The sequence below is a fragment of the Squalius cephalus genome (genome assembly GCF_949319135.1).
Source record: "Squalius cephalus genome assembly, chromosome: 15".
NCBI classification, from domain to species: Eukaryota; Metazoa; Chordata; class Actinopteri; order Cypriniformes; family Leuciscidae; genus Squalius; species Squalius cephalus.
The window spans coordinates 8,156,065-8,175,693 of record NC_137136.1 but is presented as its reverse complement, the minus strand read 5'-3'; the positions used below and the strand labels follow the sequence as shown (position 1 = coordinate 8,175,693).

General features: G+C 36.4%; 1 protein-coding gene across 2 annotated transcripts; it reads right to left on the bottom strand.

The window, feature by feature from the left end:
* Positions 1-1,306: 1,306 nt before the first annotated feature.
* On the bottom strand, positions 1,307-19,395 carry LOC307172173 (beta-1,4-galactosyltransferase 3). Of its 2 annotated transcripts, XR_013823671.1 has the most exons (8): positions 19,200-19,395; positions 9,207-10,292; positions 8,500-8,735; positions 7,034-7,221; positions 6,468-6,590; positions 4,894-4,998; positions 2,542-3,996; positions 1,307-2,422 (listed from the first exon to the last, which is right to left on the bottom strand). XR_013823671.1 is itself a non-coding variant. In XM_079894273.1 (7 exons), the coding sequence occupies exons 2-7, from the start codon at positions 9,463-9,465 to the stop codon at positions 3,831-3,833; spliced, it is 1,077 nt and encodes a 358-aa protein (XP_079750399.1). In that variant the 5' UTR covers positions 9,466-10,292; positions 19,200-19,395; the 3' UTR covers positions 1,307-3,830. The 2 variants fall into 2 exon arrangements, 1 of the variants encoding a protein (XP_079750399.1); XM_079894273.1 differs by having other exon boundaries at positions 1,307-3,996.
* Between the last annotated feature and the right edge of the window lie 234 nt (positions 19,396-19,629).

The window sequence follows — 19,629 nt, the reverse complement described above, 5'->3', positions numbered from 1 at the left end:
AATAACATATTTACAAAATAGGCTGAATTTTTTTATTTAATGCTGAGTTTAAGAAGAATAAATGCTGTAAAAGTATTGTTTGCTAGTTTTTGTTCATGTTAAATGGTTAAACTTTACAATAAGGTTCAATATATGTTTATAGAGGTCAACCAATAAGGGTTTTTTTAATGACCAATGATATGTTAAGTGGCAGATATTACTTGTGCATAATACAATTCAATGATAGTAAATCAGAATTAGCTTTATTGCCAAGTACGTTTACTGGTATGAGGAATTTGTCTTGATGACAGAAGCTTCCACAGCACAGACAGAATGACAGCGACAAGACACGAATAATAAAAATATATGATACACAATACAAATATAAAATAGTGTATACACAAATGTAAGGGTTGTGAGTACTAAAGTATCTGAGCTGATCCAAACAGAATGAATGAAAAGGTATTTTACAGTTACTCAATTGATGAAAAATTGAAAACTGCAATTACGATATACATTGCATTCACAAAGCTGTCAGTGGAAATTAGAAAAACTTTTCAGATTGGATCTGTGGCAACATTTCCACAATCACAAGTGGTTAAAACATCACGTAGTACTTATCCAATCAATGCTTCTGACCTCATAAATATGCAAATAAGGTTAACCCAATATTTACTGACTATCCAGGGTGAAGTATGAGCCTTACATTTACCCAATATTAAAGCAACGGTATTTCTTTTTAATGAAGGGTTGTAAAGAGTTTTTTTGGCAGCAGTTTAATCCACTGTCATTAAAAAAAAAACAAATCAAATAGACCCTTAATTGCACAAATCTCTAAAACACACCAGTCACAAAACACATGAGCCATTTAGTACATTAACATTTTATTAAATCATCATAAGGCCGCTGAGTAGTGTGCAGACTTCTTAAAGAGAAACATATACCCCAAACGTTTTCAGAGCACTGCCCACTGAAGAACTGGAGAAAACTGATGCCCAGTAAGGCACATTTAGAAACATCTAATCCATCACCCCACCTGAGTAGTGTGCAGCCTGTCATCTGTAGAAATCAAACTATGCAATTCATTTTTCAAAGTACCTTCTATGATGATGATCTGAACAATTATCAAATATAAATTCTGAATGTGAAGAATACACATCTCGGGCCACCCATTACATCCAAAAATAACTCAAATGTTTACAGTCATTACACTCAGGTGATATTCTATGTGAGCCAACAGACTTGGGTAAGGGACAGATTTAATTAACCTGACCATTAATGACCACTTTAACATTTTGTAATTGTAAAAAAAAAAAAAACAAGAATAGTTCTGTTAAGCAATAAAAAAAAAAAAAACATGCTTTCAAAAAAAAGATATGAATTTTTGGTATCTCTGCCTTAATGACTTCTTTCAATGACCCAACAACATATTTTTTCAAATGCCCCATCACAAGCTCCCAACAGCATACAAATTCTTCCACCTTTCACATTCCCACAGAGAACAGCAGCAATCGGAAAACAATGTATGATCGAGTTCTCTGTCTCACAAACATAAATTTGAAATGCAAGTATGCCTTCATTTACTTGCCACACATGCACAGATAAGTTTGAAACAACTGGACCATCACAGAGTCCATGTCACCATGACACTTAATGCAGAAGACGTTTAGAGGTTAGACAGAAACGAGACAAGGCATGGCAAAAACAAGGTTTACATTAGCCATTGAAGGCCAGGATTTAGACTCATTTTTAATAGTGATATTTTCCTAAATTAATAAACAGTTTTGCAGTTGCATCTTTAAAGGTGAAACAAACAATTTAAAGTGTATTTTGTCATTCGGGTCAGTCAGCAAGAATTAACTTTTTTTCTTCGTCAGATTTTGCCAATAACGGGTCTCATTCATGAACAAGTAGAACAACCAATGTGTCAATTGTTCGGTTGCATTGAATGTTTTGTGAACATTGGCACATGGAATTTAAGGGGATAGTTTACATAGGAATGGTTCTATGATTGAAAGCACATGATTCACTGCAACTATTTATGTAAAAATGGTTTTACAAACATTTGTGTATTAAATTTGAAATGCAACAATTTACGTAAGAATGGTTTAACAAATATTGACGCATTTGACAATGCAATAATTTAACAAAGAATGGTTAAGGACATTCACGCATTAAATTCAATGTAACAATTTTCTTAAGAATGGTTTATGAATTTTAACTTAATTTAATGCAAAAATGTACATTGATTTCATGATTGTTGGCGCATTTGATTTGTTGCACCAATTTACGCAAGAATAGTTAAGGAGATTTGCGCGTTTAATTTCATGCGGCAGTTTACTTAAGAATGGTTTTACAAAAGTTAGTGCATTTGATTCAAGGAACAATTTTACTGTAAAAAGTGATCAGTTGACAACTTAAAAAGACTGAGGAAACCCATTGCCTTAAAATTATTAAGTAAATAAACCATGCATAATTGAAAAAAAAAATAAGTTATGTGAAAAAATTAATTACGCGTGAAGTTTATTTACTTGATAATTTTAAGGCAACAGGTTTCATCACTTTAAGTTAAATCAACATAACAGTTTTATGTAAAAATGGTTTTACAAATGTTAACGCATTCAATTCAATCCAACAATTTACATAATGGTTTTAAAGTTAACGCATTTCGATTAATTGATTACACCAATTTACATTAGAATGTTTTTTTACAAATATTAGGGCATTTTATTCAATGGGACAATTTACGTGAGAATGGTTTTACGAATAATTTACACTTAAATGAAACTGAATGTCTTTCTAATGATTCTAGGCAAAAATGTAGTAAATGTTGGACTCAAAGCAGCATAAACTCTTTACGAAGCCAACCCGAAAAGAATCAACGTGATGACCAAGAAGAGAGATACGGCTACATTCAACAGCACTATTACTAATCCAAAGCAAATGACAACACCGCACACAGCCGGCCAATCATAAAAAAGGATAAAATACAATGTGTTGAGTAATTCATGAAAATGAGAGGCAGCGCGTTGATTATTAAAGCCAACGTTTTTACTAAGACAACCAAAGGCAAAAGGAGAACATCAGTATATGTAGAGTGGTTATTACTACCAAAGAGGCCAGTTCTGAGCGAGTTACCCGAAATGGAAGATGTATAACAAAATATCACTCCATTTGTCTGGATAACAATACAGTACATAACCAAAAGTACTAATTTACTGAACAGGAAATGCACCAGACTCACAGAGTAGTGCAGAAAACAGGGTTGCTTAAGCAGTACATCGGCCTGCTTCACTGTTTCCATCACATGGCAAAAAAAACAAACTTTACCCTTCCCTAAGAGTCGGCCTCACCCTACTACGGGAGGCCGAATCTATGTTTCAGTCGTCATGAAAGAAATGTAAAGAGAGTGCAGCTTGATTCTAAGGCAAAAGAGGTTTTTAAATGGTGCCCATGGGCACAGAGGATGTTTGAACAGTCTGTCCGTCAGGAAACACATCCTTTCTGCAGAGTGGTCCAATACCGATTCTGCGAAGTGGTCAATATGTGGACCAGTTGATGAAGTTTCTGCAGCATCCTGACTTATAAAGTGAACCAGAGAGCACAAGATCAAAATGTTAAACTTTGGAGGGAGAGGGAGAGGGAGAGAGAGAGAGAGAGAGAGAGAGAGAGAGAGGGTCATGTGACCACTAGATGGAACCACCATTACAGAAGAAAAGTCTGTGGTGCAGTAAAGACATGATGTCCCGTGGATTCACTGGCCATGTGCATGTGGGCGAGTGGTCTGCAGGCAGAGCGGCATTGGCGCTAAGACTTGTGCCTCGGGGATCCACAAGAATGCTGGGAGCATGCTAAGAAGTAGTCTTTTTATTGGGCGGGTGCAGCCCTGCCTCGGTGCCAATGTCGACCGTGATGTTGGTGAAAAGAGGTTGATAATCCCGGGACACGATCTCATACTCCACCGTATTCATACCGTCATTTTTCCATGTGTGCCGGGTCTTAGCCAACATGTTAAACCTGCATGAGAGCAAACATCTTAAACAGAGGAAGTACTAGGAGATGATTTCATCATTTTAAAGGGAAATGTTTTAAGGTGCAGTCACGTTTCCATTGGGCGTACGTCAGAGTCGATCATTCTTTAAAGATGATGCGGTATGTTTGGACAGAAGACGAGACAGAGTTATTTACTAAACTCATAAAAAACAAAAGTATCACAGGAATACTGGATTCTAAACAACAAAAGAAGACCTTGAAGCAGATAGGAAGGAGATGTGGCCACTCCCAAGTACAAGGGGCTTTCCTTGCCATTAATGCTTGAATAACACGCCTACGTCTTCTTCGATTAAAAATAATGGCTAGCGCACTGGCTGGGATACACATAAACCTACCAACATCCGTTGACTTGATTTATGACTTAAGTGACTTATCGCAAGAGGAAAAAAAATTACGTTTTAGATGCATAACATAGGTTAATGGAAACGCCATAATTTCGCAATAGTTTTAATTGCAATTAATAGTGTGACATGGTCATTATTCGAAATTAAAAAAAATATTGCAAAAGTTTTGCGCTAATCTGTAATGGAATTACAGCCGGGTGGCTATTGTTTGGTGAATTTTGTGGGCAAAATGCAGTCATTTCAATAGGAATCCATGCCAATGGGAATTTCACGTGAGGGCGAAATTTTTCCAAAAAAAGATTGCTCCACACTGACCAATAGAAAGCTGCTTGGTTAGAAAATGACTTCTGTGTGAGCTGTGTCTCATATCACTATTAACGACAGACAATTAAGCTTTTTTGACTGTGAAATTTCGCTAACGTGACCGCACCTTTAGAATGTTAATGCACTATGGAATGATGTTAAAACATCTTGTCAAAGTTTGGGCATTTATCAGATGCTTGTAAGGCGATTCTACCTTTTGGGATTCACTTCATTGCCTTTGTCATGCTTGTGTTTGATCATCTTATATCGGCCCACTTTTAGAGACGGACGACTGATCAGCATTCCTCCGAGCGAGACCCTGAGAAGATGAAGAATGTTAGATAGTGTGCAAAAAAAACAGACGGAGACACTCAGGATTAAGTGTCCCACTACCTCAGGAAGCTGTATTTGGAATTTGAATCAGAATGGCAGGAAGAGGAATTTACTGAATTTTATTCAAAGAACTTCAACACAGGTAAAGATTTTCATTTCAAACAAATGCTGTTCTTTTTAATCCTGACAAAATTGATCAAAATTGACAAAATCACAGGTTCCCCCAAAATATTACGCTGCACAAATTTGTTCAAGATAATAATTTGAAATGTTTCTTGAGCAGCAAATCAGCATATTACAATGATTTCTGAAGGATCATGTGACACTCAAGACTGGCGTAATGATGCTGAAAATTTCACAGGAATAAATTACATTTTAAAATATGTTAAAATAGAAAACAGTACTTTAAATTGTAACACTATTTCACAATTTTTACTGTATTTTGAACAAATAAATAGAATAAATATACCCTTGGTGAAGAGACTCGTTTCAAAAACAAAAACAAATCTTAGTGACCCCAAATTTTTAAACAGTAATGTATATAAACTAAAATTCTATAAGTGGCATTTAAAACATATAAATCTTCAAACTTTAAAACTTTACAGTTATATGACTTTTAGGGCTGCGCGATATTGGATAAAACTGACATATTTTGTTTTTTTGCAATATATACTGCAATATAAAAATTTTCACCAGATGACTTAAATAGCTCTTACGTTCACTTAAGACATAAGCAACAAGAATTTTTGCCGAGACAGGCATTTTGACAATTTTGCTAATAATAGTATCTGGCCAGGCACAAAAAAAATTTGGTTTTTGCATGGCTCTGTGTGCACACAGAAAACAGGGAGAGTGTTCCGAATTGAGTTTTGCATCTTCTTGTCCTTGAATGCTTTAAACTCACTTGAATGTTTAAACTGACAGGACTTAAAAACAAGTGTAATCATGTAAAAACTTTCACTCTGTGATGGTTAAACTTTGCAATTAATCCGGAAATCTCAAGCGTTCCAAACCAAGGGGACTGGTCGGTACTGATCCTGGATAAACTACGATTCCTATAACTTGACATGGCACATCCTGCGATCGTGCAATGTGACTACCGTGGATGCGCACATTGTGTTGTCGATGCTATAGCGATATATCATGAATTTCTTTGTATTTAAACTGATTTTAAAATGTATAGCATAACAATATTTGATCCTTTGTGGCTGAGCTGGTGAGCCATGACTCTGGCTATAACTTAATAAAACATCAGAACACACAATCCATCCCTATAAAGCACAGTAACACACCCTCAGATGTTGACACCCTAGCTTTGAACTTGACAAAGCAAGCAAAATACAGATGGTTCATGGCCAGCTGCATCACAAGGACAGATCTCCTCCCATGCAAACCTCTCCATTAATGTACACACACTCAACCCACCCCAGCAAATAAACACACTCGCTCACTCACCGGATGCCAATGTCGTCGTCCTCACCACCCCAGCCCCAGTAATTGTTTGGGAAACCATTCATTTTGAGGTATTGATCGGGGGTCAGAGCCGACACTCCTCCAAAATACATCTTATAAGGCAGTCTGAGTGGTAACAGGAAGGAAAAAATGCACAAAAATACTATAAATGTATTTATTCAGTTTAGTACAGTGACATATTAGTTCATGTGTTATGAGTGTTTATTCAACTATAGGCATTTTATTATTACAGGGATTTTTCACATTTTTGTTGTTTGAAAGTCTTTTATCATCATTTATTTTTGCTACTTTTAAAATATACATTTTGTGTGGGAATCCAATAAAATATATTATTTATTTATTATTATTTAAATATTATATCATTTTTAGCGAGCATAAAATGGTAAAGAGTAATTTTATTCCACAAATTCTTATTTATTCCACAAATACATGTGTTGTAAATTGATCTGATAGTAAATCATATACATGTACATAATCTATATGTGTAGGTGTTGAAGTAGAAAACTAAAACAAATTAAGTCAAATGAAATGCAGAGCTGAACACTGACTTGTATCCAAATTTGTCCATGGCAATGGCGGCGTGTTTTGGGTGAGCGTCGCAGGCGTAGGTGTTACGGTCGTCCTCGGGAATAAGGTCCACGTCATGAAAGAAGAGGCAGTCCCAATCCTCCTCCCTCATGGCCTCACGAAATCCCACGTTCATCAACTTTGCTCGGTTAAAGGTGTAATTACCAGCCTACGCACACAGTGTCATTGTTATGACAATTTATAATGACAAGATATACAGACTCAGCAGTGCATAGATTTATACTCATAAATATGGACTGAATCTATAATGTGGTCAGGATTTTCAGAGACGAGATTGAGGATTACGGTCTAATCCTTGCCCTCTTGATAAGAGATGGGAATATCAAAGTCAGAGACGCATATGAAAGGAGATGATTTTCTTTGATAGTAATCCACTGTTTTATAGTCTATAAACAGTATTTATTTGAAATACATTTTTTTGTAACAGTGAAAGTCTTTTCTGTCACTTTCGATCAGTTGAAAGCATATTCATTTCTTTCTTTCTTTTTTTAAGTCTGATTACAACAGCACAAAACATGTGACCAAATAAAAGTTCAACTCAACTAGCACAAATGGGATTTCAATCTCGTCGAGCCTCTCAGGTCAGGAGCAAAAACAATTCTATTCAAAACTCTGCAAACGTTTCATGCCGTACATCTATAATCCTACATAAAACTGTATTAACCTAGGAAACCCACAATAATAAATATCGAAGCTCTGAATCTGGCACACTGTTGTATTAGGATCGTTGTTCACTAAAATGGGAGATCAGCAAGGGGAGAGCAAAAGACGACCAGCGATTGACCTGTCAGAGTGAGTTGTACAGGTTTGCATCTAGATTGACAGATATAACACGATAAAGTGATTACAAAAGGCTCTGGCAGGAAACTGCAGGAGGCACGGTTGAGTTGTATAGCTGCATATCTGATATGTAACCAAGCAACAAATACATTTTATACACCACGTGAAACTGTGAGAACACGGTCTAAAATGAACACTCACCAAAGTGCCAAATGAGAAAAAAAAATTTGCTTTGGTAACCAAATAATGTACGGCTTAAATTAGGGTTTAATGTAAGAACGATAGTCTGACCTTTGTTGATGTGAGGGAATCAAAATAAAAGATACAACAGAAGAGATCAAACATTTTTCAAAAGGGTTTGATTGACAATTTCTGGGAAATATACCATTAGCCACTTAGCTATGAAGCCTGAAGGTTTCTAATTTCATTGTCGTATCGGTCCCGTCATTGCAATGTTTGCTGTCATTTCACTGAGAGACTATGTAATGCTGAAAGTGACACAATGACCCATAGACTAACTATTTCTTGCTGGTCATGGAACTAGATTTTGAATATTTATGAGCAGTATTTTTGGGGGGAACATTTAAATTTGAGCGATTTCTGCATCACCAAATAAAATTACAACAATAACAGACTGCAGGCGCACCTGGTGAATGATATAGATGCCATAATTGAGCTGCTGTCGCTGTAGGAAGGGATGCAGGTAGTAGAGGAGGAACTTGAGGTGGTGCTCCCTATTTCTGTGGGGAATGATTACTGCAGTGCGATGGCGTGCCTCACAGTTTGGTGGCCTGTAGCGCCCCCCACGGACAACAAGGGGATTCTTCCTCTCAATCTCGGCAAGTGTAAGCCCAGAGGGGAAAGTGACATGAATAGGTCCACCTGAACATAAGAAAAGAGTGTGAACAGGATGTATTGACTTAAAAGACTTTTAATAAGTTCTAGATAAGTTCTAGATTCTAGTTCTAATAAGTTCTAGACTGTAAAAGTTGCCTAAACCTAGATTTCCCATGCTATCCATGATCTATTTTTATTATTTTTAGGGTTTCCATCTCTTTTGACCATTGAATTTTTGAATTCAGAAATACTTTATTTTTCTTAATTTATTCATACATTTATTGAATTTTCCCCTCAATTACAAAAAAATGGAAAAAAATAAAATAAATGAAATGCGTATATTTATATTACTAATATATTTTTTATATCAATTTTGGGTGGTTGTTTTTATTTAAAAAAAAATTATCTCAGTTATACCGAGAGGAAGCTACCAGGCTATTTATTACAACTAACACACTGATATGATGCATTCACAATAGAGAGATCAGAAACTTGATAACACACTACTGAACTCACCAATCAGAGGAGACTGCTTCGGGCAGTAGGGCATGTCCTCTTTACTAACAGGGGGGCCTAAAAGGGAGAGGTTGGCATAGACATCCGTGTGGTTGCGTGCAACGACTGCATGTCCCGTTGTAGGATCAGGCTTCCGAAAAATCCGGAAAAAATATGACACTCTTTTCTGGTAGCCCTCTCTGGAAAGAAGAGCCATGACCACTAACTGGACACCCAAGAACATGATCAGGTAACGCCATTTGGACTGCAGCGTGTACATGGTGACGGATCCGTACAGTGGAAGTGCTGCACTACGTCTGAGAGTCAGATGAACAGTCTGAGTGAGTTTAGGTTTTGCTAAGTTTGAGTAACTAAACTCTACGGTGGTCTCATTCCTCGTATCTCAGATACTTCAGAGTGTAACTCTTATGCACGCAAACAGAAACAAACAAAAAAACAGATATGTCTTGGAAAGCTATAAGGCCTGGAAATGTAAACAAATGAAACTTAAGGACTGGATCAGATATGTGGATTAGAGGTAAACAACAGTTGGATGGAATACAAGGCACTTCAGATGTGGTGGATGCAATGGCTAAGGAGAGGTATCATTTCTTCAAACAGACGTTCAGACCTGCTGCAGGTTGAATTAGATTTGCTTTGCTCACTGGCAGTCTTTAGCCTATTAATGTACAACTCCAAAGGGAAACTCCCAGTGGTCCTCTGGTGTTTTCATGATTCAATGATCAACTGAGCTTCCGTCAAGCTCCACCAAAGCCGTAGGAACTGGAAGGATGTGCCTACTCGCTGGAAGGAAATTGATTGTTTTGTTCCCAAAGGGTTCTCAACAACAGCAGCAGTCCTGTAAAAGTCTCATGGCCCCTACAAAGTAAAGCATGGGGGCCAGAGAGGTCCAGGGTACTGTTTAGTAGTGTGTTGGTGTAAGATAGTGAGTATGTATGTGTCTTGGATATGTAGGAGGGGGAAACAAAGAGGAGGGGGGAGGGATGATGTCCAACACCCCCAGCTATTGTCTCATTCTGTCACTGTGCAGGGGGAGGGTCCAACACCCCGTCCAACGCCAGCTGGTCCAATGACAGGAGTCAGTGTCTGAAAAACAAAGAGGAAGACATGAGAAGTGACCTAAAACAGAGGCTTTACAATATGTTAAAATTGTTTATTTGCCTCGATACTCAATTCACTCATGCTTCTGGATGATAAGGGTACAAAACTTAAGAGGGGTCTTGACATTTTTGTGAAAATGCAGTTTTAATGAATAGTGACACAATGAAATATTTTTTGCAATTTACATGCAAAGAATACACACCACTAGCCTAGAAATCTAGACGCACCCCAGCGGCAGCAAAATGTATTTTGCAGCCAGGGTAGTCTAGCAACTCTCCGTTGACTTTCGGAGCTGTAAAAACCTAAATTGGGTCAGGCCAATCACATCGTGTATAGAGTAGGCGGGGCGGGCTTAACATAATGACGACAGAGTTGCGACGGTTCCCTGCTACTCGAAAACAAAGAATGACGGCTGCTGCTGCTGGAGAACAGTCTTTCGAATCGGCTTTGGCCGCGACTCTGGAGGACTTGGAGTTAAGTTTTTCTTTAAGAAAAGAGCAAAGAACGGCACTTAAGTCATTCTTAAAAAAGGAAGATGTGTTCGTAGTTTTGGCGGCCAGATTCAAAAGTTGAATCTATCAACTAACGTTAGCTCCGCTGTTGGGAAAACGCTCTGGTTGGTTGAAGCGCTGTCCTATTGCGTACAGAGGGAATTTGAAAGACAGCCGTTTATCCCGCCCCTCGGATTGAGCCGTGTCTATGGTGAGTAGCCAGACCTAACATCTTGATTCAAGTGCAGCTTTTTGGTCAAGACGCAGCCGACACCACCACAAGTTCTTTGAAGTCGGCTTGGTGTGTCCCAGGCTTTAGAATGATTTCTGAAGGATCATGTGACAAAGACTGGTGTTTTTTGTTGCTGGAAATTCAGCTTTACCATAACAGAAAAAATAAAATATCTAAAATATATTAAAATAGCAGTTATTTTAAATTGTAATAATATTTCACAATATTATTGTTTTTGACTGTATATTTGCTCAAATAAATGCAACCTTAAAGAACAAACTCTCAAAAACAAATCTCACTGACCCCAAACTTTTCAACTGTAGTTTATATAATATGAATAATATAAAAGTAATATTATTAGTATTATTAATAAAACAGGAAAAATGGTTTCAAGGCTAGTACGCAATGTTTATAGTTAGTACATTTCCACCTCACAGGCAGGTGTGGCAAAAAGTACATTTTGGACCCTATGTACAACTGTTGGAGAGCAGACACTACCAGCTTGTGTCGCTCCTCCCTCCACTCCTCTAAAATGTGTTTAGAAGAATAAAGCCTGCACTTGGTCATGGCTGACTTCCCAGACACTGGCCTTGTCCAAGGGGAAGAGGGCAAACACTCTCAGCAGGAACTCTGTAAGATCAGTCCTGAAAGCCACACACCCCTGCTGGGAGTTCTGTCCCACCACTACCAGGATAACACATTGGAGGGGGGCAAAAAAAGAGACCTGGGGCTTCAAACAAGCTTCATTTAATCTTCCTGACACAGTCTGGTGGATCTGTGCTTACAAATCAATTACAGCTCATTAAAACCAGCACTCACAGGCCGATAATCCTAATCTGGGGAATGGCACAGGGATTGGTGGATTGGCACGAGGGGAAAATGAGGCGACGATGTGAGGAGAAGAGTCGTCTCTTACTAATGTCATCTTCAGCTGTTCCTTCTCACACTTTTGGTAAGGGTTCAGTGCTTTCAGGAAGAATGAGAGATGGTTTATACATCTCTATGTTATGAACGAAGATCAAGGAGAGGAAGCTAAAGAGAGAAGCAATAGAAGGCTAGAAGAGATACTGTAAATTACATCATTCCACTATGGTAAATATAGTCAGAGAGCATGAGGTTTGACTCTGTGCTGCTGACTAACACACATTCTGCCTCAACCTCACCCATTAGAATCGACATTAAAGTTATTTTCTACTCTACTTTATGGCCTATGAACTACATCAATGTTGATTACCACATCAATGTTGATTACCACTAACAACCAGTTAAATATATATATGAAGAGTTCAGATGCAAAAGCCTCTATAGAATGATCATTTTTATCAAGCTTGTATATTTAAGTTCAGTAATTTCACTTCAATGATAATTAATAGGTAATCTTCATTGGCATTTAAGTGAAATTATTGAATTTAAATATACAAGCTTAATAAAAATGATCATTCTATAAGAAACTTTCAGATGGCATTTAGAGGCTTTTGCATCTGAACTCTTCATATATATATATATATATATATATATATAGACCATCAGCACAATAAACTCTGCTTCTAAATTCGTACCTTTTAAAAGAGAAATTACATCTTAGTGAGTCTCTAAGAAATACGTCAGATTGGGGTCAACCCAAACCAACCATTATATCTGTAACTAACTACACATTGTCAAAAGGAGATTTGATATGGGTTAATGAACACTAAAGTACACAAAAGATGCTTAATATCTAGATTAGCATTACTAAAATAATAATAATTTTCAGTTCAGTAAGTGAGATTCATTATGCTGACTTCGTAACCGCTGAATCTTTCAGCGAAGGATTCATGATACTGATTCAAGTTTTATTGGCATCCTTTTCTCACCATATTCAAATCAATATGAATCACAAAATATGATTTCTTGGTACTAGATATTCTACTAAACAGGTTTCCAAATTCATTTTTAAACTGCATATTTTTGTCTGTAGTAATTGACAGTATGCCAGATGTGGGACACACACATTAAATTGAAAATAACCAGAATATTGCTTTAAACATCAGCGTATAACCTTCAAGTGATGCTCTGAAACAATCTGACTGGCAAGATGACTCAAATTTCATAATCTTTGTAGCATTAATGATACCAAAAAATAATAATTGAATAACCTAGAGGCACTCAAGAAAACCAAAAAGCTTTCTGGGAAGTGTAGTCAAGCGTAACAGGTCTGTAGCTTCTGGACTGGAACAAAGTAACAGTCTTACTAATGAACTAATGGAGATGGGAAGAAAGATGGACAGATAACCAATATTAAAATGGAATAAAGAAGATGGAAAGAGAATATTGTGTGCTTTTCTTGCCGAAACATGTCGCACGGACCATTTGCGACATGACAGACTTCCATTCTGGCTTCAAATGGACAGCAGTGACATGACTAACTCCATCTTCACAAGCCAAGACACACAATCTTTTATCTTCTTCCTTTCACTCCCCTCAAACAGCAGCGATCCATGCATCATGCACAATGTACCATGCCCAAGGGCTTTAAAATTATTTTTATATACACTACATAGACCACTAACAAACACAGTATAATGGGCAGATGAATGGGTAAACAAAGTGCATTAACATAAACATACTGAAAGATCTTTCCTGCTGCGCAGCCCGTGGCGACTCGTGTGGCTTTGCTCAGCAGAACAGCATAGAGAAAAGTGAAGAACTGCATGAGGTTTATATGAGGCACCAATACTCCGGCTTGACTGAATAATGAGATAGCATCTGCGCTAGCATCTAACAAGATTATATTACCATCAGCCAATAACTGTGTGTAATTAACATAAGTGGACATTCTTTTTAATGTCTGTTGTTCTAAAATCTAGCAACAGACTTGCCATTGGAAACTGCATGTTTTCTGTTTACATATATTGTGAATTGTGCAAAATAATTTCATATATATATATAGGGTAATCTTATATTAGTTCATGTATAACCTTATTTTTATTTTAAACTAAATGTACATTATAAATATTTATATATTTTGTATAATTTTACTGTAGCAAATTAAATGTTGTATTATATTTGAATTAAATTAAATTTCACTGTATCAAATAAGATAAATGCATTGTATCAGTCAATGGCTCTTGATCATATACCTACCTACATAAATCAATAAGCTACATAATAAAAATCTGGATTTTTACATATAAATGTAAATAAAAAAATACAGGAAAATTCCCTTTTATGAGCATTAACAATCTGTTTAGAAACATTCCCTGATAATTACTAAGCATAATACTACAAGTTCGAAAAGAGAGCAAGTATTATAAGCGAAAGGAAGAGTGAATAAAAGTTGAGAGGCTTCAAACCATAAAAATTCTTAGCCAAGTCAGCGAGACAAATGAAACGTTGGCTGGAGCTATACCGAGCATCTGGATTCCATGTGTTAGATTATGAAAACGGTAAGAATAGTCTAAAGGATTTTGAGTAGAGGGTTGGATTCCCTGGATCCTGCAGCCTGCTGTCAATCAAATCTTAGAGAAAACAATCCCTCGCTCTCCTGCTTCATTGTCACAAGAGGTCAACAGTCAGTCTATCAGCCAATTCACCAACATCTGTCCATGTATAGCAAAGCATGTCCCGCTAAAGCCTAGAAGATCACTCAAATACACACCATCTGTACAGTAAGCTACACAGCGTACAATAACAATGTAGCACAACCCAACACCAGTATGTAACTTCACAGTGCCTGATTGGCAGTACTTTTCAAACATGTCTACAAAAGGCAGATTGTGTCACAAAAGTCTTAAAACAACAAACTACACCTTTAAAACAAATGTCATTAACACATGGAAACATACAAGACAGTCACCCTTATTTGCTCATTACTATAAAGGTTAACAACAGAGCCCAAACTATTAGCCTAAATTCAATTGATATTTATTTTTAGATACAATAAATCAACACTAATCAACAAATTGTATGCAAACACGTAAACTGCATATAAGGCAGTTTTTGCATTAATTTCTAAATCTAATTATAAAATTATGTTTTTACTCCAATTCGTGATTGAAATAATCATTTACACAATGGCTGTTATTTTGATGACAGATTTATTTAAACATACATTAAATAATCAAGCTTCACTAACAGTTTAAGTAAAATCTAATGAATATATAGGCTAATGTAGTCAGTGCATATATTTAGCGAACCAACTTGACTGAGGTAAATGTAATGCAGTAATGCTCAAACACTGATTGAGCGATTACATGAGATACGATACGTCTCAGTAAGTTGTATTGTATCTTTCAAGATACCTTACTTCAGATGTTCATTCATGTTTATCCTGTAACTAGTAAGAAATGACGCACGATTGACAAACTTTAAACCATGCTGCGCTATATTCAGTTGCCCACTATGACGTACTCATGGCATTTTTACTGTGCTGTAAGTAAAATTTGTTTTTTTAATATGGTTCAGTGTGAACAAACTTACCAGATTACTAAGTGCCCTGTTGGTTACAGTGTTTACTTTCTTTTTATTCATATTTTTTAAAAACATTTTTTGTAAATAAATAAATAATAATAATAATATAATACTGTAATTTGATTACAGAATCAAGAAGTTGGCATCTAATGTACAAGTCTGTTTAATTTATAGATATATATTTTTTTATTTATGTCTAATTTATTACATTTTCAGGTACTTCATCCACCACCCATGCAGTGTTTTCATCTTATATGATCTCATACCTTTCTTTTTTGATTTGTGCTTGTGATTTGAAATAATGTCACCTTAGGGTTTAGGGGGAAAGTCTTCAGCACATTGTGGAAATTTGAATCTTGGTGCTTCCAACCAGAATGTTAAATGCAATATCCTGAAATATTTGCATAAACAAAACACAGATGGAAATCCCTAAACATCAAATGCACGTGGCACTTCCTGATCAAATTCTAGATCCAAAAGTACGATTAAAAAAAAAAAGAGAAAAAAACTTAAATTAATATAATATAAAATGACAGCTGGGCACAAATGGTTTCACAATTGCATGTGTAAAAACAGGCCTGAGCTCAAAGTACATCAGAACAACTAAAGGGAAAAAGGTCACTCTTTAAGGACTATGGCATTTGGCTGTCACAACTTTAACTCGGTCAAATCCGGAGCATTTATATAACATCTCTGCACATAACCTGAAGGGAAAGTAAGAGCCAAGCATGCCGAATCCAGACAGACTTGATGCAACAGAAAAAAGGATCTTCCTTGAAAATAAACAACACACAACATCAGAGTTGTTTGTGTAAGCTATGGGTTCAAACGAATCAAGGAAAAAATATCAATTTCCTGATCCGGGAGGGCAGCGGCTGCGGGAATAATAGTCAATGGTGACGCAGACAATCATTTGTAGTGCTAGAGGATTTGGTTTGTGCCCACAGCAAGAGTACCAGGAAATATTTTCCCTCAGCTATATTACTCGGCTTACTAAAGCTGCTTTCAATGTCTCACATGGAAACAATGAGGGGAATCAACTGGAATTTATCAACGCATGAAAGTGAAAATAAGAGGTCCATTTACAACAAACTAGAAACTACCATTTACAACAAACAGTTGCTTTTTTATCTAAAAAGGCTTCATCTTTATAGGCAGAATGTTGCGCAAACGTTGAATGTCGACGTGGCTTGATGCCTTGCCTTCCTAATGTCCATATACTGTCTGCGAAGTAAACACGTTGAAAAGCCTTGGTAGAAAACATTCCGGTGACTCAGTAAACCTGGATCTGATGATCCAGTAATTGAACAAGCAAGCACCATAAAAAAATTAAAATAAATCACGGTACAGCCCTGCACATGGTGTACAAGTACACAAAAACAAACTCTACTGGGGCTAACTAACTAGTCTTAAAATGCATCTGGTTGATGAATTCCCATGTTACAAAAGAACTGCGACTGACAAGAGTTCAGATCAGATCAAGATCTTCAAGACCTTTTCAAAACCTAACACCTTGTACCATTTCCAAAAGTTAGAACGTTATAATAGAGCAAGCAAACATCCGGACTCCTCTGTAATGTCAATGTATAAAGTAGAAGTGATCAATTAACTCTCAACAGATATAATTTCTTTGACCATGATGGTTTAAAATGAGCCTGCTGATTTAAAGCTAGACATATTTCACTGACCCATTTTGGATTTCACCGTTCCTGCTTTGTGCCTTATGAGCCACAGGGAGAGCAAAGCTACAGGGAGAGCAAAGCCTAGAGACTAGAGCAAGCAGAACGACCTGCTGCTTGGATCTGTAACCAAGCGATAAGATCCAGGGGGACTAAAAACGGCAACCCATTAAAAAAGTCATGGTTTCAAAACAAAGCATAGAAATGTATTATCAGGAATAAGTAAAAATAAGGACTATAAGTAAAACAGGACTAGACAACAGCTTTCGCCAGAGAATAACAACCACACATTCCTACCTGGTAAAATGATGATACAGAAATAATAATATTTTCTAAATTAACAAATCACACAGGGCTTTCTTTCTAACAATTCTGTCTGGTCCTTAAGCAGTTCATGAATCACCTACAAAGGAGCACAAATATCATGAATTCTATCTTAAGCCTCCTTATCACGGTATATATCACCTCTTCCTCAAAGGAAGTTCAAAGCTCTTAAATACATTTCATTCCTCATGATGCCTTACAAGAAATATTTAAAACAGACAAATTTAATCTACTCACTGACTGTGATATTTACCTAAACAGTTCCGCCAAAGGCAAACTTTCAACAAATGATTTAGGCAAAACCTTTCTACATTGCCAAATACTACGAATTTGCATGGCAAAAGGTTATAAGAGATTTCCGGTTAAACTGTCCAGAACAGGTTTTTTTTTTACAAATAATACACACAAAATAAAAAAGATGACTATCTTCTTATAAAGTGTTAACGTTTCCCTGACCTGAAATGCAGACTGATCTACTTTAAGTAAGGTGATACTATCTTGCGCAATCATGTCAAGAGAAACCAAATATCAGACTTGAAACTGAACCATTTCAATAGTACTAAACAAATCTGAGATTTGGCTAAAAAATGAAATAAAAACTGGTTATTTAATAAAAAGTTGCTTATAACACAACAATAATTTGATCAACAAACTGTTATCTTGTTCTGTTGAAATAGACAACAGTAAAATTAAAACGCAAACTAACAGAAACAAAAGTGTGTAAATATGCAAGCATGTATTATATCATATTTTGTAGTAATGGGAAACACAGCAAGACACTACACAGACGTTAGACAGTCACACAGGCGAATAACACAATATTCTATATTATAAATATAGTAACACTCATAATTTCATTAGACTATAATTTTTTAGATAATTAAAATATATATATTGTTTTATTTCTGCTGATCTTTAGATTTTGTTGTATCGGGCCTACCAATAAATTGCACCATTTGGTGGGTTTCTAAAAAACACACACACACAAAAAAAAAAAAAAAACACCAAAAGTAAAAAGCAAAACAACAAAAGTATTCATAGGTAAAGTAATTATATTGGGTAACAATTTAGAATAAGTTCCCATTAGTTAAAATTGGATAATGCATAAACTAACATTTGATCTAGTATTAATCGTTGTTAACGTTAATTAAAATAAAAATACAACGGTTTATTGTTAGCTCTTGTTAGAGCAGGAACCTTATTGTAAAGTACATGCATCAATAACAACAACAACAACAACAAAAAAGATAATTATATAATATTTAAATAGTTTATTGATCGTTACGCAAGTTTTGATAAAAGTGGAACTTATTTAAAAATCTAAGCGGTAATCTAATAAGAGGTAAGATAGCTGTCGAGCTCTAATAGACATGGATATGTATCAAGGTAAATATTGAATATGTGACAGTGGTGCGTCGTGATAATTGTGTTTAACAGTCACAGCTGGATATAATGACACACTATAGCCGCTGAGGCTGATGCTGTAGGTGTTATCAGGGCGCCTGTAAAACGCAAAAAAGTCGTTTCCACATAAACATGGGTTTTTTTTTTTTAGACCTCAACTTGAGAGGAAACGATGCTGTGAGGTTAGCTACAGCAGGCTAGCACAACTGGGGCTTCTCACATACTCACTAACCCTCCAAAAGGTGAGGAAATTACACTTCAACAAAGCCCAAACGAGGAAAAAAAGACCTTGATACGAGACTTTAGAACTTACCTGGTTAAACTCGGACAGTTTGGTGGAGTATTCCCCTAGATATTCCGTTCCTCCTGTCTATTTGTCTGACTTCGTCGACTCCGACGGTTGTCCAGTCGGAGTTGAAAGCGCCCAGCATGCACACTTGTACAGGAAGTGATGCGCGCTCACGCTGTTATGCTGTGCTGTAGTGAGCGTATGTGCGCGCACACTAGAGCACTTCTCTTTTTGCGTAGTGAGGGTTGAGACCCGTTTTATGTATGAACACACATTTTACCACACCCTCTGTGTTTTTGTGCCGTTTGTCATTAACCTTGATATAACATTCGTCTGTTTCAAATAGCTACAATCTATTCGTCCATAATCATAGCTACATTAATAGTTCCTCAACCTAATTTACTGTGGTTTGCAACACTAATAAAGAACATGGATATTTTAAAAGTGTGTGAAT

Bases quoted from the DNA above. Each gene is read 5' to 3' on its own strand.
- LOC307172173 (XM_079894273.1), bottom strand. From the start codon at position 9,465: ATGTACACGCTGCAGTCCAAATGGCGTTACCTGATCATGTTCTTGGGT. The intron at 7,222-8,499 runs GTGCGCCTGCAG...CTGTGTGCGTAG, and splicing joins GCATCTATATCATTCACCAG to GCTGGTAATTACACCTTTAA. The intron at 4,999-6,467 runs GTGAGTGAGCGA...TCATCTTCTCAG, and splicing joins GACGACGACATTGGCATCCG to GGTCTCGCTCGGAGGAATGC.